The sequence below is a fragment of the Syngnathoides biaculeatus genome, chromosome 18 (genome assembly GCF_019802595.1).
Source record: "Syngnathoides biaculeatus isolate LvHL_M chromosome 18, ASM1980259v1, whole genome shotgun sequence".
NCBI lineage: Eukaryota > Metazoa > Chordata > Actinopteri > Syngnathiformes > Syngnathidae > Syngnathoides > Syngnathoides biaculeatus.
Window position 1 is genome coordinate 18252340 of NC_084657.1, and position 24458 is coordinate 18276797.

Here is a 24458-nt window from a genome sequence, read left to right on the forward strand (position 1 = left end):
GTGAGGATAAGTGGCAAGGAAAATGGATGGACAGAACTAAACAACTGAACTCTACTTAGCAGTGATTGTAATGTAAAAATATATAAATCAAAAATATAATGGATACATAATTACAAGTATTGCAGTTTTTTTTCTTTCAAAATTCAACTGAGAAATCAATGAATCAGTTTTATTCTTTATTTAATGTACATTATTAATGAAATATAGTTTTGTAATTTCTTAAATCAATTTAACAATGTAAAGACATCTTATGGGACCACTTTGCCCTCATATTTTTATGGGTAGACATGTTAAAATGAAGCCAAAACAAACCATTAATAAACATATTCATATATATTTTATTCTCAATACGACAAAAATACAAAGAATATTCAGGACAGACTCTCATTAGTCACAATTAATACTTCACAAGAATGTTCTTTGAATTACATGACCTAAAGTTTTTGAAGCTCAAACTCCAAGAGTACCTTTGAATTGTATTGCATCCATCGTATAATAGCATCTATTTCATCTTAAAAACTAAGCCAATTTAGACTATGGTACATATTGTAGGCTGCTCATTTGAGACTTTTTAAAAGTATACAAGAGACTGTATAAACTGCTACAGCTGTTGAGAAATACCTTTTCTTTCAAAGAATTGTGTGACCAATTGTTCATAAAAAGTAGGAAATACTCTCGGAATGACAAGACTGTACATTCGCATCCCGTGCAGGATGGCCAATGAGAGGACAAAATACAGGAGACAAAATGATAACATGGCAGTGAAGACAAATATGAAAAAGACTGGAGCAGAGGTGGGGAACCTCCTATTTAACCCCGACTGTTGTGCAAGTAAAAAAAAAAAAAAAAAAAGCACTTTATAATAAATATTTGACAGGTGATGGCACAGTGGGTGACTGGTTAGCACGTCTGCCTCAGTTCTGAGGTCCCAGATTCAAATCTGACCTCACTTATGTGAAGTTTGGATGTTTCCCCGTGCCCAGGCGGATTTTTTACCGGGTACTCAGGTTTCCTCCCACATCCCAAAAACATCCATGGTCTGTTGACTGAAAACTAAATTGCCAATAGGTTTAAATGGTTGTATGTTTTTGTGTGCCCTGTGATTGGCTAGCGCCCAGTTGGCCCAGAGTCAGCCTACAGTGAGGATAAGCGCTACAGAAAATGAATGGATATTAAACGTGCATAATTCTTTTTTTGCGAAATTTAGTTGACCAAATCGACCCACGCTAGAAAAAGGTTCCCCACCCCCGAAGTGTACACAGACTTGGGCGTTATTTGTATAGTTCTGAAGACAAAACGATAAATGTGTGTGTGAGAGAGAGAAAGAGATAGAGCGAGAGAGAATATGTGCATAAAAGTCTCACAAATACATTAACAGTGATATTCAATTTCAATAAAAATGTCCTCCTGTAGTAGAAATTCACCCTTAGCGAAAAATGTCATATGTACACTGTACATTTAAATAGAAACATGCAAGTGTTAGCATCTTCCTATTGAGGGGAAAAAAAACATACCCTGGATTCGTTAATATTACTACTTACAATGAAATCTCATGAACAACCCCCCCCCTCCCTGCCCCCACCCCGATATATTTACATCATCCTGTTTCATCAAATGTTACAAGCAGAAAAAAGGGCTGGGGCTGGCAGAAAAATAAATTAGAAAATGGGTTAAAAACAATGCTTCAATGTATACATTGTACTTACAAAGTGTACCAGTGTATGAACACATTGGCTGGCTTGGCAATTAAAAAAAAAAAAACAAAAAAATAAAACTCAGAGGATTTTCCTATGAGAAAAAGTGGCTTCCAGCTTTAGGTACAGAATGGCACAAGCCACCTGTTTTTTTTTTTATGATGTTTTTTATTTTGTTATAAAATATACACACAAACGTGTACTACCTAAAACCAGTACACTACCTTGCAAAAAAGTATTGAACACTTGTTTTTTTTTTCAAGTTATATTAAAAAAAAAAAATCACAGGCCAAAGAATAAAGTCTCAAATGATCCTTTTTGTAAATAATAAATTCTGCATAGATTGAAAAATAATTCATCTTTTTTTGTCAAGCGTTAGAGAGAAAAAAAAAACAGTCAGGCCAGGGAGCCAGTGAAGGTTGATGATGGGGGGGGCTACTCTGAAGGTGAATGATGAGCTGGAAAGTACAACTAGAAGGCTGGCCCGGACATTTTTTAGCATTGCCCCTTTTGCACCACTTGTGCTGGAAAAACTGTGCCAAATTAAAATAAAATATGTTATTTGGCGTAGATACTTCTCCCATCCTTTTATGTCAAAAGCAATTGTGACACCAGACGCTTACAGTGCCGTGAAAAAGTATTCACCACCTTCCTGATTTCTGTTTGTTTTGCATATGTATCACACACAAAGGTTTAAAATCATCAAACTAATTTCAACATCACTCAGAGACAACCCAATGAAATACAAAATCCAGTTTTCAAATGGCAATTGAATTTATTGGGCCAGAAAAAAAAAAAAATCCAAACCGTTCTGACCCTCTGTGGGAAAAGTAATTCCCCCCTGAAGCTAATAATGGGTTGTGCCAAACTTGGCAGCAATATACTGTGGCTTGTGAAAGTATTCAGCCCCCTTCAACTTTTCAACCTTTTGCCACATTTCAGGCTTCAAACAAAAAGGTATAAAATTACATTTTTTGTCACAACTCAACAACAAGTGGGACACAAAATTTATTAGATATTTTATAATTTTTTTAACAAATAAAAACCTCAAAAGTGGGGCGTGCAATATTATTCGGGCCCTTTGCTTTCAGTGCAGCCAACTCACTCCTGAAGTTCAGTGAGGATCTCTGAATGATCCAATGTTGACTGATGATGATAAATACAATCCACTTGTGTGTAATCAAGTCTCCATATGAATGCACCTGCTTTGTGATAGTCTCAGGGTTCTGTTTAAAGTGCAGAGAGCATCATGAAGACCAAGGAACACACCAGGCATGTCCAAGATACTGCTGTGGAGACGTTTAAACCCAGATTTGGATGCAAAAAGATTTCCCAAGATTTAAACATCTCAAGGAGCACTGTGCAAGCAATCATATTGAAATGGAAGGAGTATCAGACCACTGCAAATCTACCAAGACCCGGCTGTCCCTCTAAACTTTCAACTCGAACAAGGAGAAGACTGATCAGAGATGCAGCCAAGAGGGCCATGATCACTCTGGATGAACTGCAGAGATCTACAGCTGAAGTGGGAAAATCTGTCCGTAGGACAACAATCAATCGACTGCACAAATCTCGCCTTTATGGAAGATTGCCAAGAAGAAAGCCATCTGATTTAAAGTTTACCACAAGCCACCTAGGAGACACACCAAATGTGTGGAAGAAGGTGCTCTGGTCAGATGAAACCAAAATCGAACATTTTGGCCACAATGCAAAACGATGTGTTAGGTGTAAAAGCAACACAGCTCATCACCCTGAACACACCATCCCCACTGTCAAACATGGCGGTGGCAGCCTTATGTTTTGGGCCTGCTTTTCTTCAAGATGGTTCAAATTGATGGGAAGATGAATGGAGCCAAATACTGGACCATTCTGGAAGAAAACCTGTTGGAGTCTGCAAAAGCCCTGAGACTGGGACGGAGATTTATTTTCCAACAGGACAATGATCCAAAACATAAAGCCAAATCTACGATGGAATGCTTCACAAATAAACGTATCCATGTGTTAGAATGCCAAGACAAAGTCCAGAACCAAATCCAATCGAGAATCTGTGGGCAGGCTGAAGACTGTTGTTCACAAACGCTCTCCATCCAACCTCACTGAGCTTGAGCTGTTTTGCAAGGAAGAATGGGCAAGAATTTTAGTCTCTCGATGTGCAAAACTGATGGGACATACCCAAGCGACTTGCAGCTGTAATTGGAGCAAAAGGTGGCGCGACAAAGTATTAATGCAAGGGGGCCGAATAATATTGCACGCTCCACCTTTCAGGTTTATATTTGTTAAAAAAGTATAAAATATCCAATAAATTTCATTCCACTTCATGACTTGTTGATTCGTCACAAAAAATTGTAATTTTATATCTTTATGTTTGAAGCCTGAAATGTGGCGAAAGATTGAAAAGTTCAAGGTGGCCGAATACTTTCACAAGGGACTGTACATACAGAGGTGGACTTGCTGGTGTATTTTGGATCATTGTCCTGCTGCATGATCCAAGAGCGCTTGAGTTTGAGGGCATGAACTGATGGCCAGACATTCTTCTTCAGGATTTTCTGGTACACAGCAGAATTCATTGTTCCAATCACAGCAAATTGTCCTGGAGCTGAGGCAGCAAAGTAGCTCCAGACAATCACCATGCTTAACTGTTGGCATAATATTCATAATGCTGTGCCATTTTTTTTTTTTTTAGGACAGATGTAACGGGCCGCACACCTACCAAAAACTTCTATTTTTGACTGGTCAGTCCACAGAATGTTTCTCCGAAAGTCTTGAGGATCATCACGATGTTTTTTTTTGGCAAATGTGAGATGAGCCTTTGTATTATTTGCTTACAGCAGGGGGTTTTGCCTAGTAACTTTCCCATGGATACCATTTTTGGCCAGTGTCTTTCTTATTTTAGAATATTGAACAATGACCTTAACTGAGGCCAACAAGGTCTGCACGCCTTTAAATATTGTTTGAAGTTGTTTTGTGACCTCCTGGATGAGTCGTCGTCACACTCTTGGAGTAATTTTAGTTGGTCCAGTCTTGGGAGGTTTGCCACTGTTCTCAGTTTTCTCCAGTTTTGGTTATTGGTTATGGATAATGGCTCTGACAGTGGTTTGCTGGAGCCCCAAAGCCTTGGAAATGGCTATGTAACCTTTTCCAGATCGGATCATGACATGATGCATTGGTTCTTGAGATCTTGTAGCCTACTTCATGTTCTCTGACAGATTCTATGTGAAGTTCATTCAAGCAAGTATGCTGGTAATCAGGTTGGGGTGAGGGTTGTGAAATTGAACTCACTTTTCCCAAATTTGTGTTTAGTCACAGTGACTTTGTGATTTAATCATTAATAAGGGTCGGAAAAGGTTTTTTTTTTTTTTTTTTTTTTTTTTTGGTGCCTTAATAAATTTAACTGTCATTTCAGAACTGCATTTTGTATTTCCTTGGGTCATCTCTGACTGATGTTAAAATTGTTTTGGATGATTTGAAATTTTTGTGAGAGATATATATATATGTAAAAAAAAAAAATAAAAAATAAGAAATCAGGAGGCAAATATTTTTTTCACGGCAGTGGAAGTGACAACCTCCAACTTTCTGACAGATAATTGCTGGAATTTTCTCTTACGGCAGTTTGTTGGGCATTGCCAAATGTGTTGAACTCCCGTTTTATCAAAACGGAACAAATTTCACCATAATACAAAAATACAATTTCTATGCCACCCAATGTATAATGACGAGCAAAATTAGTACATGGTTTTCAATTTTTGTTTGATGGGTGATGTGAGATTTTCTAATCATTTGCATACTATTTAATTCCCTATTTTTTAACTCTTAAAAAATAAACAATAATGTGCTTCCTAAAAAGAATAATTTTTCCTTTAAGTATGTGTACAATCTCAGGCATTCAGCTCATAGGCGGAATCGAGGCAAGGGGACTCGTTTGTTGAATTTGTCGTTTTTGTTTTCCAACAATGTTAAAAAAATGACATGGGCAATTACCGGTATGCTATTATTATGAGGTTGACAATGTGTAATATGTGTCCTTACAGGTTAATTGGCCATAGATAAAGCCTTTATATACGTGTGTAGCTAGGTAACAAGTTTGAAATAACTGCTGGTTGAAATCAAAACATAATCACTAATTTATATATTTCAACATAATTCTCAACCTATTGTTATGACAATCCCTAATCTCAACAAATCATAGAGATTTGCTGCAAGGGTGTTTATTTACCCAACTGTAGAGAATGGGAGGCGTGCATTTGTACAATATTACCGATATCTTCTTACATTTCATGTCCCGTTAAACTGGAGTTTAAAACATAAAGAAGTTACAGAGATGCTTGCGTAGCAGAACCGACCCACGCAACATTGTGGGGCGATCATGTTATTCTGCCTATTTGGTCATTGTTATTTAAGACAGATCATTAATACTTTGCGTTAGGTCTGCACACTTAAATTCATCAGTTTGTATGCTTCAGGAGGTGCTGTTGTATTAGTTAGCAACAGAGGTCAAATGGGCTTAGCAGTTAACTCTTAAAATCTATGAACAAACATTTGAGAATGAAGCCTTCATTTGCCTAATGTAGCGGAACCGCTCAGCAACTAACTGAGGAAATGGCATCTATTCGTGGAGATGGCCACTATTTCGGGAAATACAGTACACAAATCTATCCTCTCACATTACTTGCAGACATTTATTTCTGCTCTGGTCTTGATTAACAAGCTCAATTATGATTCTTTTAATTTAAAAGAATCACACATACTTTGCATTCCACTTTAAAACCAGTCAAAATCATTTTAAAACATATCTGAAAGGCGTAATCTGCCCAGGAATATAAATAAAATCTATATATTTGAAATAAATGCTCTTTATAATGCTATAAATGCAACACTGCTAATCTGCCTTTCTTTCGCTCGTCAGATGCCAGTTCAGTTTCTCAGCAGGGTGCGCCTCAAAAGCTCATGTAAATAACTGCATTGAATTCAGACACCACTGAAAAACAGTCCCCGTAGTGACTCATAAAAATACACACTGGGCAAACAACAGTGTATGGAAGTGACTTTCCTGAAGGATATTTCTCAATGGCAACAGAGGAAAAAAAATTTGATTGGAAGAACCACAAACTTCCTTGGCCTCAAGCAGCGCTGAAACGCTACTGTGATCTGTTTTAAGAAGACTGGGAGACTCAAAACCACCCAATTTTGACATCTAGAGGTCATTTACACCCATCTGAATGAGGCCTACGCAACTCCATCAGCAATTCATACACTCACCTGAATTAATTCATGAAATTGGGATTAGCACAATAGTACAAAACTAAATATTGTAATGCTCTAAAAATTATTTACGGCTGTGCACAGTAGCCCTTCGCTGTGATCTAACCGGTATACTCCGGAAATTTAAAATCAAGCAGATGCACGGAAGCTTGGTTTGAAGCAAAGCTTGACACCTCTTGCAAAGAAAAACAAACGCAACATTGTCGCCCAAAAGTTAAAAAAAAAACAAAAAAAAAAGTGTTGAAAATGACCCCCCAAAAAACATAAGGTGTGAGAAGGGTGACTGGGACTTCTGTTTTCCTGTAGCTCACATTGAAGGCACAAAAATATAAAGAGAAAACCTTCATTTGAAATTTTTAAAGCACCTTTGGTGTTTCGTGGGAGGTACTTTGGTGGGGGTGAAATTAAAACCATTAAAAAAAAAAAAAAAGCCCGTAATACCAACTCAAGCGCATGGAATAAATAATAAATAAATCACCTAGCACTTCAGGGCCAAATAGATTTTTTTGAAAAAGTCATGTTTCATCTCCTTCTAAAGATGCGGATATGTGAAGTGACATGTTGCTTCTCCCCATGATAGTTTCAATTTGCTGAGTGTTTGGCAAACTGGCGCAGATAATTAGAAAAAAAAAAAAGAGATGCACACACATTTGGCGATATGCTTGAGATGTTCATCCTCACGTGCATGTGTGTGCTCAGAGGTGGACTGTGTGTCTGTCGCTGAGGTGTGGCTGTGTGTGGGTGGGAGAGCAGCGTGCAGGGAAAGGGAGGATACAAAGCGCAAGTCCTCTCTAGGGAACAAGCTTGGCGTCCAGTCGCAGCCAGTGCAGGCCCTGCCGAGTGTAACGCACCAGGTCGGTCATGCTGCTGGTGTTGAAGATGAGAGGACCCATCACTTTGTCCAACTCCTGGAAGAAGTCTGAAGAAAAACAAGGAGCGATGAGTCCATGTCAGGGTAAAGGCACAAGCAAAATAACCAACATTAGCCTCTATCCTTCCATTTTTTTCAGCTCCTACTTCCTTCTTTGCATTTTCCAGCAGTCTCGATGACATATGGTGTCATGCTGCCTCTCTGAGGTCAGTCTTAGTATAACAACAGTAAAACTGAAATTGGTATTCCTCAAACAGGACATGATAGGGGAGGTCTCAATCTGTGACTGGGACTGAACAGTGATCTGATTCCGGCCTTCATCGTGCATACTCTGTCATAGTGAAAGTTACCTCCACTAATGCAGATGGTGAAAGTAAGTTTGGGGGGAAAAAAAAAACTTCCATAACTAACTACTCCCATCTCATCTTCATTACAAAAGTCACCAGAAAATCTGAAATTGTGTGCAGATTTCATCTTGTGTGGAACAGCTACTGGTTGGAACCTCTGAAAGCTGCTACAAGAGGAAAGCTTGGGTGGGACAGGGGTTTAGAGATGTGCATTCAATACTGCGTCCATTGTGTTCCAACCTACAGGCATTCCCAATAACTGCCCAAACTTTCTTGGAACAGAGAGCAATAAGACTGAATTGGTTGCCTTGCTCTCAGATGCTCATTTGTGCAGGAGGACAAATACCACAATATCAATAATGATATGGAGGTCGATAGCAAGCAATGACTCCAAGATGCATGACGACATTCATGCTCTTAAATGTTTTCCATGCAGCAACAAATGGCCATCACAGAAACATTATTCAAACTGTTGATGCAGATGTTCCCGTGCTTACTGTGGCTCAGACTTGACAGCCAACATATGAGCTTTTCTTGCCTTTTAGAACTGTGATACTTAGCAGTGCATGAAATGGCGGCAGAAACTAGTGCCAAAGAAAGAACTTACTTTATTTGGTGTGAACTGTGCTCTACACTGTCTGTCAAAGCACTTTGTGAACGTGTTTTTAAAGGTGCAATATAAACTCATTAATTAGAAAACGTTCGATTAGGGTGCACAGCCTTCTGCTCCAAGCTCTTAATATTAAAATGATGAGTCTTATTACAATATGAGGACTGAGAAAATTTTTACCACATGCATGGCTGAGAAGGGTTGTGTCAGGAACGGCATCCGGCGTAAAAATTGTGCCAAACATATATGTGCGTTCATCTGAGATGACACGCTGTGGCGACCCCGAAAGGGACAAGCCGAAAGAAACTTACTTTTTATGGAATATGCTGAATTTGGACTTTATGAGTTATGGTATTTTAGTATTGTTAAATATAAGTATTTATTCACAAATCTTTATCAAAATAATAGATTTATAGAGGCGGCATGGTGGAGCAGCTGGAAAACGGCCTCACAATGCCTGACCCTCCTTTGTGGAGTTTGTATGTCCTCACCGTGTCGGCGTGGGTTTTCTCCGGGCAATCCGGTTTCCTCCCACATCCCAAAAACATGCAACATTAATTGGACACGCTAAATTGCCCCCCAAGGTGTGATTGTGAGTGCAGTTGTTTGTCTCAATATGCCCTGTGATTGGCTGGCAACCAGTTCAGGATGCACCCTGCTGCCTCCTGCCCGGTGACAGGTGCGATAGGCTCCAGCACTCCCATGACCCTCGTGAGGATAAGTGGCTAAGAAAATGGATGGATTTATAGACAGTAGTGTCCAAGGACACTTCATAAAACCCTGAAATTACACCTTAAATAGCTCTGAGTGAATCAATTGTTTTATGTATTCATATTCTTCATTATAAATTGTGAATTTATGATCAGTACATTGTTATATGGTTTATTTCACTGATAATTTTAGGCCAACCATATCCGTGCGTGAAAAAGATAAAGTGCACTTGTAAAGTACTGCCCTCATTTAAAAGGGGGAAAAAAAAGCATAAAAATGTAGAAATGTATAATGCCTGACCTTTCTGCTCCTTGGCCAGCTGCTCTGCCTGGTCCCACACCTCAGTGGCGTACAGGAAGTTGGAGGTGACCTGCACATAGCTGGCAGCCATCTGGTGGATGCGCTGAGGTATAGTAACAGATGAGCCAGTGCTGTTGCTGCTGCTGCTGCTGACCGACGAGTAACCGCCTGCCGTGCCTGGAGACAGCTTGGGGGACACTGGCGAAGGCATTCCCACTGCCTTGCTATGTATGAAGAAGAAGAAACAATGTTTAGGTAAATTGTAACTGTTGAAAATAGAATTTCTAACTTGAATGCAACTACATAGAAGCTGGGTGAACTTACTTTCCCATTCCAGGAGAGGGAGCCTGGGTGTTACTCAGAGAGTTCTGGTTAGTGGAGGAAGAACATTACAGAGTAAGAAAGCATGAATTTACATTCAGTATATTTTTTGTAAATGTGAGTCTGGGGTTTTAAGTGGTAAGGGAAACCAAAGTTGAAGTTGTAGTGACAAGAAGTACCTTTAATTGCTCTGTAAGTGTTTTGGAGTATTTTAGAGCACTGTCTTTCCTCAACTTGAATAACCGCAAGTGGAGCAAAGACTGACATCGTAGGCTGGAAAAAAAGGGTTCAGTGTTAAAATGAAAGAACAATAGAACACCTGAATGACTTAAAGGGGACATCTTATGGAAAATTGAGTTATTCATTGTATACAAAGAGTTGGATCTCTGGAGTCCTTGCCCACCAATCAAGTGTGAAATTAACAAAATCTTTAGTGTATCTATAAATCTTTAGTCTATATTTTCCAAGGTCTCTGAGCAAAATGTGTTATTCCAGTGTTCCCTCGATTAACACAGAGGATACATTCCAAAAAATACCAGAATTAATTGAAACCTGTGTAATAGAAGTGCATTTTTCCCCATTTATTTTCATTCATTATATATTTTTTTCATTTACAGGATGTTTATTTATTGATTTGTTTTCATTTACAGTGCATGTTTTTTGTTTACAGATTGTTTTTTTTTTTAACTGAAAGTAATCAGTATGTTTTTCAGGTTAAACTGTCTTTTTTGTTTAAAGAGTGTTTTTTTTCATTTGTAATATATTTGTTAAGGCTGTTAAACCCTTAACCAGACTTTAAAAGTTTTCTCAGACAGGTACTAACATTTTCTCACATTTCTCTCGGTAAAACACTCACTGTAGATTAAATAAAAGTATAGTGCTGTATTCTAGAATGAAACTCAAGCCCCAAACCTGTTTGAGGCTGAAACATTTATTTGAAAAATAATGTATAAATGTGCCACCATCCATTTTCTTCCACTTTATTCAGGACCGGGTAGAAGAACTTTCATATGAAAAGAAAAATACTATAGATTTTAGAAGCAAATTTAATTTTAATGATCAATCTATGAGGTTGAATGCAAGGAATTACAGCAACTGAAGTGTATTTTACAGGCAGATTGGCACAGCTCTGTTGTAGTGTTTTTCCACTGAAGCACTTTGGTGCAGGTGTCTTTTTGCGATTGAAAAACATAGCTATGGGTCGTAGTCGGCGCTCCTTCTTCTTCTGGGCGAGGACATTCTTATAAACAGACATGCCATTGTCATTTGATTATGTTTAAGAATTGACGCCGCGACGTGTTGTGCAGGTTCGCCGAGATGGCGCGGGGCCCGCCGGCCGCCCACGCGGTGTGGACAAAGCTTTGATCGGTTGACAACCATGGCCAATAAACTTCAGCGAACTCCACTGAGCTCAGCAGCGAAATTCGAGGGCTGCCGCATGGGAGTGGTGCACCGGCGCGATCGCATGCCTTAAGTGCTGAGACCATTTTGGTGCTTTCTACAAAGCCGCAATGTGATGGCAGGTGTGGCAAAATGCCCTAGTTGAGGAGGCTTTCTATAAATTTGTGACGCGTTGTGCAGGTGCATCAGAACGCTGCGGGATTTGCTGGTCACCCCCCCCTGGTCCCAGTACTTAGGGCGGTTGACAATGGGCTGCAGTCGCTTAGCCAATCCGGATGCAGAACACAATGTAGGGAATCCCATAATGAATCTGGATCCAAAACACAATGCGCATTCATATGTTGGAAAAAAAAAAGCCTGCACCACAGTAAAAAATTACACACACACACACACACACACAAAAAACCTGTAACACCGAGGTTGCGTAAAGTGAACCGCATTGCAGCGAGGGAACACTGTATACTGTAAATGTGCACCATGATCAAGTAACACAAATTAACATAATAACCACATTCTGCACCCCTACAATGACCAGTGAGGTTGGGCGAAGATCCACCAGCGCACACTTACCGGCAAGAATCAGCCTGTTTTAAATTGATTCCACCAAGCAGAAAAACTTACATGTGTGTTTTTGTGTTTCTATTATCAAAAGGTACCAACACAATTACCACTTCTCAGAACCACTCAATTGGGGCAGAATAACTCAAATAGGGAACTAAATGGGTGACACCCACTAGCTCGGTTTAACCCCCCCCCCCCAATAAATAAATAAATAAATGGATAAAAATGATAACCTTGGCACATCACGGGGTGATGAAGCCCATTGTGGAATTTCCTCAGGAGGTTGTGTTGTTTGTGGTCGTGTAGATGTTTTTTTTTCACACCAGCCATTTAAGACAGCTTGTTCCTTGTTTTTTCAGAGCATGCTGTCCTGTGTCTACTGAGGATAGGGAGTTCAAGTTGTCTTGCAAATTTGCGGGATTCAGGAGTGCTATCAGATACTGATAGTGGGGAAGGCTACACTCGTTTGTGTTGGAATCTGTCCCAGACATTAGTTATGCAGCTAATTATCTCAATGTTCGAATCCGCAACAGCTGTGTAAACGTTTTTTTCCTTTGCCTTTTTTAAAAAAAAGATCATCAGCCGTCCCAGTCTAGTCACCCCCCCCCCACACACACACACACTTTTGTGTCTGACAGTTATTTTGACATTGACTCGGATACTGAAGTAGTCACACTTCTGTTTACTGCACCCTTATAGCAATAACTCCAATTCCCTGAATTCTGCGTAAAAAGTAAATGTGGATAAATATTGGCATCACTGTGTAAAAGAGGATTGTAAGTGGAAAGAGCAGCTAACATTGTGACAACATGAATTTAAGTCAGAATACCAACCACAGAACAGCTACCCGCTTGTCGGCTGAAGTTGCATCAGGGGCCATGTAGCTCTTTAACTTCATTGTGTACCTGAGTGTACAGACATAACATGTATAAGATGATAGGATAAACAGTTTTATGTTAAGATTAAACTTTGCTTTGGTCTTACTTGATAAGCTCCACAGTTTCAGCATACATGGGAAAAGGAGACTTGGCTTCCTGGGCGCTCTTCTCGAGGGCGTTGCCACACTCGATGAAAGATACCACAGCGTCCAGGTAGTAAATGGCCTTCTCAAAACGGTCTAGCTAAATTGACATGAAATGAAACAAATGTTTGGTGCAGAAGACACACACAGACACGCTCCTTGTATTATGTCCTCAGTAAAATCGCATTCATTTTTGCTTTTTTTTGCAAAAAGGAATCCCTCAAAGTCGAAGAGAAAGTCTTCTTAACCAAATACAATATGGACATATTTTCTTATTAGGCTCTTGAGCTAAATGTAAAGTCTCTTGGGATGTTGTCTTGCATGAACAAGTTACAACAGGGGTGGAAAAGGCCCTCATTCATTGAAGTAGATAAAGGAATGTACAAAACTAGACATGCATGAAAATATAACCTATAACTATAATAACTAATACAGCATAGCTTCAATATATAGTATTTTAATATATTTACTGCATCAGCGTTGTAATGGTGGATGAAATCGCAAGGTGACACAAAGTATGAGATGTCAACATGCCGTCATCAAAAAATCTGCATCGATGAAATAATTACCCCTGACAGATTTTGTTTTCAACCATAATAAAGAAACTATAATCGGGTGTGGTCCACTAGTCATGCCCGCAGATATAAAGTTGCACGTGTGTGTTCTGTTTGTAATTATGAGTGTACGTCTTTAAGAGGGGAGGGGGGCGGTGCCAGGTAAACTAGGAAGTAGAAGCAGGCTGAGCAGCAGCTCGTTGTTAGAGACTGTGCTTCCGTGTTAAAAAATAAGGCTGTGGCTCACCGTGCTGGATCGGTTTTCATGTGCTCTGAAAGTGTGCAACAAGTGCGCAGTGGCACAGCTTAGAGAGAACATTGGTCAAGACTAAAAATAACCGACATCTTTCAATATCTATGTATTTCTACACGTAACAAATTTTTCGCGCATGATTTTTCGTGCTCGACTGTGGAGATTTGCGAGTGCGATGGCAAATATATGACGGGGCGTCAAATCACAATGACTGTATATTTAATCAGATTAAACACATCGAAAGTCAAAGACTGAAACTCAGCATTGGTGCTGAAATCATGTAGATTTCCCCACAGTTGTACTAATAAAGGTTATCTTACGAATATTTATTATAATAATACACCTTTAAATTTATAGGCCTCTGCTCGTAGTGGTTATGTACACAGCAACGTACAAATTAGTTTCCAGTTTCAGACGGTGTCCTGTGCAGTATTTTCTCTACACTAATTTCCCTGCTATTTTACTTTTCAGCATTCGTTACTCTCTGCGATAATGCAGTTTCAGTCAGACCTATGTGACAAATGTACTTGATCACCGAATCACTTCTTTTGGTCTTTTAGTACTACATGTCACGATAGGTTAACAATTAGCATGGCTTCTCCGTCTTTCTGCTGTTAATTACTCCTTGTCCTCACTTCATGATAAAGATACTTGTCAGCAGTCTGGCTTATTCGCAGTCACAGACCTAATGAATAAGGACAACTGCTGTGTAGACACTGGATGTGAAGCAAACATTTGCCTCGGAGACTCTGCATTGTGTTTAGCCCCGTTAGCTCACTAGTAGTAACTTGTCGGGACCTGGGGCACTGGTGGTGACAGTTTTAGATGGAGTCATCACAACATCCAGTTTCAGCCGTCTTGTCTCGGAGACTGAGGTCTTCAGCCAAAAATGGAAAATGCACTTTTTCAGTCTACATTTTTGGATGACTTACTTTTTGGTACAGCCCTAATAAAAAGCTCTTAACCAATATTAGGACCAAATAATTTACGACACTCTTGATTAAGGCGGAAATACAAGAAAGAGCTCCTGTACACATGCCAGCAGCCCATATTTTCCCAACCCTTGATTAAGATGTGATGTGTTGAGTTCTTACCAGTGCATCAGCATTGTGTTTAAGTTTCTTGGCTTCTTGTAAGTAATGATCTGCTGAATGGGCCCTGAAAAAAAAAAAAAAACATCAACAGACAAACGTTTAATATTCCAAGTCTTGCCCATGTCGATTTAACCGAAATGTCTCTTGATATATAATTGATATTATTATTTTAAAAGTACTTAAACATTAATAATAACCTTGTTTCCATGTATAACAACTGAATGAATACAACAATCATTTTCCTTTGTGTTTATGATCTTGAAGGCATCGCTCAGCCTTGTGTAAAGACATCCATAAATTGCCTTTTAGGACATAAGAGCCCGCCTGAAGCGTCTCACCTGTCTTCAAATGGCAGCTTGGATCTTTGCAACTTGGAACCATCAGTAGAGAGTGGGGGCACGGCCAGCTGGTTATCACATCCCTTGGAGGACTTCTCCTTCAAGAAACATTAAGCAAGTGAGGATAGAGTTTCAGGGGAGATTGTCTTAATGTTTGAAATGAGGGATAAAATGGAGAAGAATGAGAGAAGGAAAGAGGACATTTGAATGCATATTTGCTACACATGATTTAATCTATCCGTCCATTTTCAAAGCCCATTATCCTCACAAGGGTCGCTGGAGTGCTGGAGCCTATCCCAGCTGACTTCAGGCGAAAGGCAGACTACACCCTGAACTGGTCGAACTGGTCGCCAGTCAGTTGCAGGGCATGTACCGACACCATCACTGAGTGGGGATCAATTCAACGCTGCCCACACCTTAAAAAAGTCAATCTCTGATAAGATATGGTTAAGTATCCACAAGGCTTATATCGGTACTCACGCTATTCCCACCAGATAATATTTCCACACACCTTGCCATCCCGAGTGCTGCGTCCCTTGTCTTCCCCTTTTCTGTGTTTGGAGTTGGAGGTGCTCTTAGTGCTGTGGCCGCCCTCCTTGCCACTGCCAGCCCCACTTGACAGAGACGTGGAGGACTGGCTGACCGTCCTCTTTCGACTTGGATGTTCAGCTTTCGGCGTTCGCTGTAGGCCCACAATGGACGGAGAGGGCACGGGCTCCTCTTTCTTCTCCAAAGACCTCTTTGACCTAATGGCATGCAAACTTCCTCTTTGATAGGGTTGGTCAACCTAACTAAATTTTTATACTGTGATTTCAATAATGTGTGAAAGTTATCGGGTTCATTTTGAAACTAACTGCAAAAATCTCTTTGAAAATAAAATACCTCATGAAGTGTTTACAGTAGCCGCCAATAAAAACACTTACTCTTTACTGCTGCTTTTATGAGACTGAGACTTTTCCTCCAGCTTGCTTCGCTTGCTGTCCAGTTTGGTGCCTTCTTCGTCATTCTAAAAAAGATACAATTACATGAGATGACACAAATACCAGTGCAACAGAAGGCCAGTAGAATAGTTGACAACCTCCCAAACCTTATGCTTCCTCTTGGCCTTGCTTGAGCTCTTCTCTGAGCTTTGCTTGTTGAAGTCTTTGCTGTCTCTGTCTTGGGAGTCATCCCGCTCCACTTTTATCTCTGCGGGTTCTTTGTATGGGCGTCCAGGGATCCTCGATAGCAAACTGAGATCTATCGTAGATGAGAAGGGTAGGATTTAATTTGTTCATAAGAATGTAACGGGAATTTTGTTGTCTTTTAATGGGTCACAATACATGTAAACTGACCTATCTTGACAATTAAAACCTGTGGTGGTTGCCTGGAGGTATAGCGCTCCTCAGGGTCACTTAGCGGAGACAGCAGCTCCTTTTCCTCCATTGGGGAGAACACGCACACTGGCGTCCTGATGCTCTCTGTGTACTTTGGCGTCTGTGAGGATGAAGGGATGCTGTCATTTCCCTCTGAGTCAGATGACGAGGAGTCCGTGTCAACAAACTCCCGAGACTTCTCGCGTGTTGATTTTGAACTTGTTTTGGCCTTGCGCTTGTCTACGGCAGCGGCAAGGACAGCTGGAGTGGGCCGGGGAGAGGATTTGGGTTCCTTTTTGATGCTGGGCTTGCGAGAACCCTTGGTGGCCGCTTTGGGTCGATGAGGGGGGATCTCAGGTGCTGGCTCGCTTTCCACCCTCAGCCCTCCTTTGGGCTCCTCCAACACAGTGGGCTTTTCAGACTTTTTAGGCTGTTTCTTCCCCACGGGCCTCCGGTTCCCTGTGCTGCTCTCACTCTGAGCTGGTGATTTCTGCCTACCACGGCCACTCTCTGCACCCTTTTGTGCTGCCCGAAGGTCCCTACTTGGGCCCGTTGATGAGGAATCTTTCGATCCACCTCCCTGGCTGCTGTAGCCGCGCCCTGAGCTGTTGTCTCTGCCCTCCTTTTTGCTCTTAGTTTGAACATTATTGTTATCCAACGGCGATGGCGGGGCTGCCTTCTTGAACCAGTTGTCCAGCTGCCACTTGTTAGCCATTGGTTGTTCGGGCTATGAGGAGAAAAACACCCAAGAGATGGACTTGAGTTCATGTTAGTGACGAAAAGGCTTATTACTCCTTGCTTTTTGACATTTTGATATAAAAGAAACAAACTAGAAAACAACAACAACAGGGTAAAAGGGACTAAGAATAAGAGAATAAATATCAACTATATGAAATGAAAGGCAGTGTGTGGAACTAACCCAATTGTCTTAATATTTACTAATTAATGTTTCATCAAGAAGGATTGTTAAAATAGTTTTTGGGGGGTGCTTAATAACATCAAATGTTTTATGAGTTTTAACTTGACTTCTTAAGCTTGTAGCCTTTTATTTTGAAGGGTACACAACTATTTAGGAAGGATAAGTAACTTCACACCACAGTTTTTTTTTCTTTAATGAATGGAACAAAATGCTATAAAATGCTGATTCCTTTCCCTACCTACCAATGAGGAACAAGGTTAGTTGTTTGGGATACTGTAAGACAATGTTTATATGAATTTTGGCCCAATTCATTGAAGACTAAAATAAATGCAATGTTTGCATCAACCTATTTTATTGTCTCAGATGACAGAGTTGACTTCACTGAAGCTCTATGCGGTGTTGGCTAAAGCTCGGCTCGTGTCAGACGCTATACATCGTGAAAGCCTTCTTTGCACAGTACAACCTTATTCCAAGTGTTCAAGTGCCCAACTGACAACTGGTCATCATTTTAACAAAGTTAAGACACACTTTCGTCTACCGCTGCCTCGGGCACAAGCACGTTATTGTCATTGTGCTTCTTCATTGGGTTACGCCTCTTGTTCATTGTTTTCACCACTTCTTCGCAGCTGGAAGACGAGGCATCAAAACTGGGAACATGCCTAATATTTATGGCCCACAAGTGTTTTTCAGAAAAATATTTCCAGTACTTATCAATTTACTACTGCATTAGCATGAGTTAGGGATTGACTACATCGGGTTCCATCACAGTATGTACAATTTCAGGTTTTGTTGTCAAAGTAAGAAGAGAACTCTCATAAATTTAGGACCCCATGTCTTGCGATCTCTTTTCTTAGTGGGCAAAAGTGTCTGCGTGTATGTTAATTTACAACTTATAGGTATCCACCTCAGGAGAAGCGGGACGTGGGGGCTCGTTGGCCTCGCTGTCCGTCGTGCTGCTCTCACTCTCGCTGTCTGAACCTGAGCTGCTTTCTGAGCCACTGTGGCTGCTCGAGTCATCTCTTGACTGCTCGGCTCCTTCACTGTTATGGCTGCCAAGGGGTGAATAAAAGAGTCAAAATGACATTATATAGCATGTAAATGGTGTGAGCCAAGTATAGAAATTACATAACAAAATAGATATAAATCCCTCTTTCTTCCACTGTGACTTTTTTTTAACACGAGATTGCATGTTGTGCCACAGTGATGTCCTGAAGCTCTAACCTTGCTGATGTGTTTCTTGAGGTATTCTTGGCAGAGTCCTGTTCTCCATCACTATCCTCGCTGCTGCTGAGCTTGAGGTCATCTTCCAGCATACTAATGTATAGGAACGATATGTTTTAAGATGGGGCCTCTGGTTTGGGTGAACTACCAATACACGTGTAGGTCACAAAGAGAATGTAGGGGTGTAGTTTAAATACATACGTTGGTTGGTCATCACAAGTTTTGGACTGATGGCTACTTGAGCTCTTGGAAGAACTGCCTCTCTCTGTAAACCACAAATTGCATTGTATTTAAGTAAGGCACGATAATATAAACAAACACACAAAGTGGAAACTCTAACATTGAATGCCCCTGAAGTAGTAACATACTGAGTTCAACTATAAACAGGTTTAGGGAAAAACACCTCAAAAGTCAGACTTATGTGACAGTTAGGAATGCTATACAGTGGTGCCTTGATTTACAAGTTGAGTTTGTTCTGTTACCACACTTGAAACTCAAACATTCTTATCTCAAATAAATGTTCCATATTGAAATGAATGTAAATGCGTTCAATCCTTTCGACCCCCTGTAAAATCTTTGGTGCTCTTGCGTTGGCCACTGGAAGGGCTGGGGGGGGGGTAATATATTAATTACAATCAATTAATTGGATGGTCGATTAGTGGTCAATTAATAAATTAATTTTTGCCAGTGTGTGTGCGTCAGTAGCATCTATGCAACAACAACAAAAAAACAGCTGAGCAACTGTCCGTTTGCAAACTTGCTTGTTGGGTACCGCTACTGAAATGTTACTTAAACATTGCCCATATTGTATTACCTCTTATTCTTTGTATTTCATTACACTACCTTTGAAAACATTATTAACTGACATTGCATTGCAGACAGAGACTTGTAGAACAGTAAAATCATTGACTTTATCGCCCCTCTGGTTTTTGTCCCCAGCTTAACATGAATGAATCGTGTTATTACTCACTCTGTCCACTTGAGAATGAGTGAGAATCCTGTGGGTGGAAAAAAAAAACATTCCGTATTATTTTTATGACCTTTTTAGTTACTAATCCTTATGTCTGTCAAATCTGCTCACATTCACTAAACAGCCAAGTGTTTTAAAGTAGTAAGTCTCATCACTATAATGTGCTGCTTAAAGAAAAAAAGATTAAGATTTTCTGTGCATGTGTTTTTCAAACTAGAACCAGAGCACTGAAATTATTTAACCATATAAAGCATACTCAAGACATTGAATCTAAAGAAGTTCTTGGGCAATACCTACCTTGGTTGGGAATGGAAACTTGGAGGGCTCTGTCTTGCAGGGGGTGTGGATTGCTGTCAATGGAGGGGGCCAGGACTGAGTCATTTCCTGGTATAAAGAAAACACACATACTTGGGGAGGGGGCATATGTGCAAATGAGCCATATGGTGTATGCATTGCTAAACCTTTCACTTCTACTGACAAGACCGTGGGTTTGTCCTCTAAATATAAAATAACTTGTATAGACATACCTTTAAAATCTCGTCAACGCAGTTAGAATCTCCAGATCCCTAAAAATAGAAACACAAATGAGCTTTTCTCTAATTGGATTGCTCATCTAAATTTTAATACTGTATATGGAAAAGTACCTTGGCTTTGATTAGTACATATCACTGAATCTGCTCGCATCTAGAAAGAAGTCTGGGGTGGCCAGGCATTCATACAGACGTTGCGTTCTTTGATGTGATGTTTAGACTCGCATCTCTCGCAAGAGCTTTTATCATTGGGTCATTTATAAACGTGGATTTGATTCATTTGTGCCACATTGACATGCTCCTCCAAAACCACGTGACACTGTCAAGTGTTTTCAAATCCACCCATTTTGCAAGCCTCATGTCATGCTTTGCCTTTTGCATTCAATTGACAAAATGCAAAGATGTCAAATTTAAACTATGTCAAACTTAATTTAACCTGTTATGCAAAAAACAGTAGTAAAAAATAGGTTCTGATAGAAAAGGATTTGAAATAATCTTCACAATTTATCCTATCTGAGACTGTATACGGTACCTACTTCAGCAGGTGCTGCTTTTTTGGTTAGCTACAGAGTTCAAATGGGTTCTGCTGCTGTTTATTTAATGTCTCCATATGATAAATAGTCAATGAATTTAGATTGTTATAGGGTGGGAAACGAGCTCTTTTTGCAGGAGACACTTATTTAAGTTGATGCATGACTAATTCCGGCAGAGTGTTTATTTGAGGAAAAGGAGTATTCTTGTGAATTTAAAGACAGTATCAGTCAAGTCATACCTCTACAGGCTGCGAGGGGATCTTGAGCTTGCTGAGTGAGGCCTTGCCATTGGACTTCATCTCCCCCATAGTGCTGCTGTGTGACTGTCCACTGTAGCTTTCTGCTTGTGAGCTCTTAGCTTCTGCCGTCTCCTGGCCATCCATAGGCCTCACATAGGCCGTTGGCTTCTGGAGCATGGAGCCCGGTTTGGACATGAGTGATGGGGGGAAGGCCTGACTTGAGTGCTGTCCGCCGGGGAAAGAAGTGTGAACCCGCGAGGGTGAGTCCCAGTTGGCCTCTCGGTCTCGTGGAGACTTGGAGCGGTAGCGGTCCTTGCTGTGATGCTGCTCAGCGGCTAAGGAGCTCCGTGAGTGGCTGTTGCCGCCGGAGGAACTCAAAGAGCCCTTTGCTGGACTCGATGTGTGCGACTTTGAGTGCTCGGAAGTGCCGCTGTGTTTACTCGACTTCTTTTCACTGTGTCTTTGGCTGCCGCTGCTGCTGCTGCTACTGCCGCCGCTGCCTCTCTGGCTACTGTGCCCCCCTTGCAGTCCAGAGCGTTTCTGAGACTGAGATGAGCCTCCAGCTGATGGGGGGCCGACGGGAGTCCACTTACTGCTTTGACCACTGACACCTCCTCGCTGGTTCTCGCCGAACAAAGCCGCACCCGATTTCTCCTCGACGGAAGAAGAGCTGTTAGAGGGTTTGGTGTTAAGCTTTGGAAGTGCCTCACCAATTGGTTCTTTCATCTCGTCGTAATTGCCCAGCATGCTCTGAATACGGCTGGAGAGTTTATCTTCTTTGCTGGACTGGAAGAGGAGACAGAAACAGGGAAGCATGAAGTGGGGCACAGAACAGTGTGATGGAGACAAAACGAGGACAAAAGAGAATTCGGTCAGTATGGAAGTTCATGGCTTGGTTTCAAATAAAAATGTTGGCAGGAAAAAAAATGGGAAATTGACTAAAAATACAAAGTACTCAAAAGCATTTGTGCAGTCTTATTCATCTACAGGGGACGCAGGATCGGGACCAAAGGTGGGTAGTAACGAGCTACACTTATTCCATTACATTTAATGGAGTAATTTTCAGGAAATATTGTACCTTTCAGAATTGTTTTCTTCACCTTTTGGTTGAGTATTTTGAAGAGGCACCACTAATATAACGCTGATACACTGAGTTAAATTCTGTGTGCTACTTTTATTTTTACCTATGATTTCTTCTGCGATCGATTTGTTTTGATACAAAGACAATAATTGCTTCTATTAAGTAGCAATTTGTGATTGAACTTTGTATTAGCACATTTATTATTATTAAGTTAGCCATTGTTTGTAGATTTTGTTTGTGTATATTTATTTATTTTAATAATGTCATTTATTCCTATGCAAAGATTCATTTTTAAAGTGAAAACTGTTGTATATAGTTTGGCAAAAAGATGTGCAGTAAATAAAATATCTTTCCCTTACATAAGGAATAACTATGGTTACAAATCGTGATTACAACATTGTTCTAAATAACTGTGATTATTATTTTGGGCATCATCATACAGCCCTAGAATAAAGTATATTGTAGTGCCAAGATTTGTCAGTCAAAAAGTGAGTGGAGCGATGAAGTACAGGGTGGGTAGCACAAGACCCACATAACATAAAAACCTAGATAAAAAAAACTGAAGTAAAATGGGAACTAAAGTACAGTCAATAGAATTGTTCAGAGCGACCAGCCTTACTAATCTGCGAATACAGATGTGAATGCAACGATCAAAGATAGATGTAAAAGCTTCCCATTGTGGTTAAAGGGTACCGCCAGCTTTCTAATAGCAAACATCTCACCTTTTGGGGGTGGGAGTATCCAATTTCACATCCAGCCTCAGACCACAATTTTGTTCGACAGATTTATACAGAGGAAACACAGGCTGGTATCTGAGACAGGAAATCGCTTCCCTGGTCATAACATTGACTTCACTACCCCCTGCTAGCATCTCCTAGGATGGTAAATAATTAGGACTTCTTGAAGGCATTAAGAATGATTTTTGAATAGGTTTTACATATCGCAAATGATACTCAAAGTTTAAGAGCGTCCTTCACAGTTGTTTCAAAAGGGGCAATTTTCAAGTGATTTAATGTCTGATCCTGTACTAAAACCTCTAATTTATTAACTGTGACAGGGCACTCATGAGTAATGCTAGGAATATATGGTACAATTTTAAGAGCAGTTTTTAGAAAGACAACTCACTATAAAGTCCACCTTTTGACTGTAAAAATTTGCGTATTTCAAACAAATAGCGTGTATTAACTAGACAATTATCTATTAACTCGCCATTTCAGAGATTTTTCAAGACGCACATAATAGTTTTCAGCGACAATACAAGGACTGAACCTACCAAAATAAAGAGTATACTTTTTTGTTTTAACTCCCAAAAATGTAATCTTTGACTTTTTCCTTTGTTTATCAGTTTATCACCAAAAAGCAAAGAAAAGTTTTGCAAAAATTATGTCAAGCAGAACAGTGACTTTAACGCTATTTTTTTCCCAGCTTTGGTGACACCTCACATTATAAAACAAAAATAAGACCTTTAGAAGGCAAAACATACAGCAGCTACACTTCACCATTTCTCTTACAACAAATATGTCCAAAGGTGCAACTGACCTGAAAATTGCAAAGGATTTGTGAACTAACCAAGTAATCCAAATCCAAATAACCTCAGAAATTAAGTTGTATGGCAAAAATGTAAAAAAAAGACAATCAGAATAACTATTTAACATATGAAGAAAGGGGAGGTGTAAACACCAAAAATATCTTAAAAAAATATTTTTATAAAATATATAAACAACCAAACAGCAATCCAGCTCGTCGTCAGTGCAAACGAACATCAGCTTGTGATGGTCTACAAAAACTTTCATTGGCAAGGTGAGAGTCAAGACACATCTCAAGTTGGGGAAGACCAGCTATCTGTCTCAAGACCATCGCAAACAAACCGTTGCAAAGCATAACTATGGCATTGGTTAGAGGGGCAGCAGAACATATAGAAGCTCCTGAACATTCCAGTGAGCACGTTTGGAGCGATAATACGTAATGGGAAAGCCAATAATAGCACCATAAATTTGCCTCGATCAGGTGGTCCTTGCAAGATTTTTGACCGAGTAGTGCAAGTACTGTTGTCATAAGGAAAACAGTAAGTACTGTACTCCACCGCCATGGCTTTTATTCAAGCTTTCCATTCCGTTATATAATGGGAGAATACAATCTGGTGAGATGAGAGTAAAATTGAACAGTTTGGATGCCATAATGTACACCACATTTGGAGGAAAAATGGCAGTGCTCATCACCCCACAATCACCATAGCCACAGCGAAGATTGGAAGTGGGAACATGATGGTGTGGGG

The 24458-nt window shown here is 40.2% G+C and overlaps 1 protein-coding gene across 3 annotated transcripts in view; it reads right to left on the minus strand.

Annotated features, from left to right (window-relative positions):
* Positions 1 to 318: 318 nt before the first annotated feature.
* Positions 319 to 24458, minus strand: part of aff4 (AF4/FMR2 family, member 4) — a 47503-nt gene continuing 23363 nt past the window's right edge. For 2 of the 3 annotated variants that reach the window (XM_061803483.1, XM_061803481.1), the window contains exons 3-21: positions 21103 to 21888; positions 20328 to 20366; positions 20098 to 20184; positions 19801 to 19828; positions 19032 to 19095; positions 18831 to 18923; positions 18514 to 18658; positions 16670 to 17417; positions 16423 to 16574; positions 16259 to 16341; positions 15847 to 16081; positions 15336 to 15433; positions 14998 to 15061; positions 13060 to 13196; positions 12909 to 12980; positions 10293 to 10386; positions 10117 to 10160; positions 9793 to 10016; positions 319 to 7872 (exon numbers count right to left, since the gene is read on the minus strand). In XM_061803483.1, the coding sequence (XP_061659467.1) occupies positions 7745 to 7872; positions 9793 to 10016; positions 10117 to 10160; positions 10293 to 10386; positions 12909 to 12980; positions 13060 to 13196; positions 14998 to 15061; positions 15336 to 15433; positions 15847 to 16081; positions 16259 to 16341; positions 16423 to 16574; positions 16670 to 17417; positions 18514 to 18658; positions 18831 to 18923; positions 19032 to 19095; positions 19801 to 19828; positions 20098 to 20184; positions 20328 to 20366; positions 21103 to 21888 (3321 nt within the window). In that variant the 3' untranslated portion in view covers positions 319 to 7744. Of the gene's footprint in view, positions 7873 to 9792; positions 10017 to 10116; positions 10161 to 10292; positions 10387 to 11650; positions 11825 to 12908; positions 12981 to 13059; positions 13197 to 14997; positions 15062 to 15335; positions 15434 to 15846; positions 16082 to 16258; positions 16342 to 16422; positions 16575 to 16669; positions 17418 to 18513; positions 18659 to 18830; positions 18924 to 19031; positions 19096 to 19800; positions 19829 to 20097; positions 20185 to 20327; positions 20367 to 21102; positions 21889 to 24458 lie in introns of those variants that run through there. The other variant, XM_061803484.1, reaches the window with a different exon arrangement.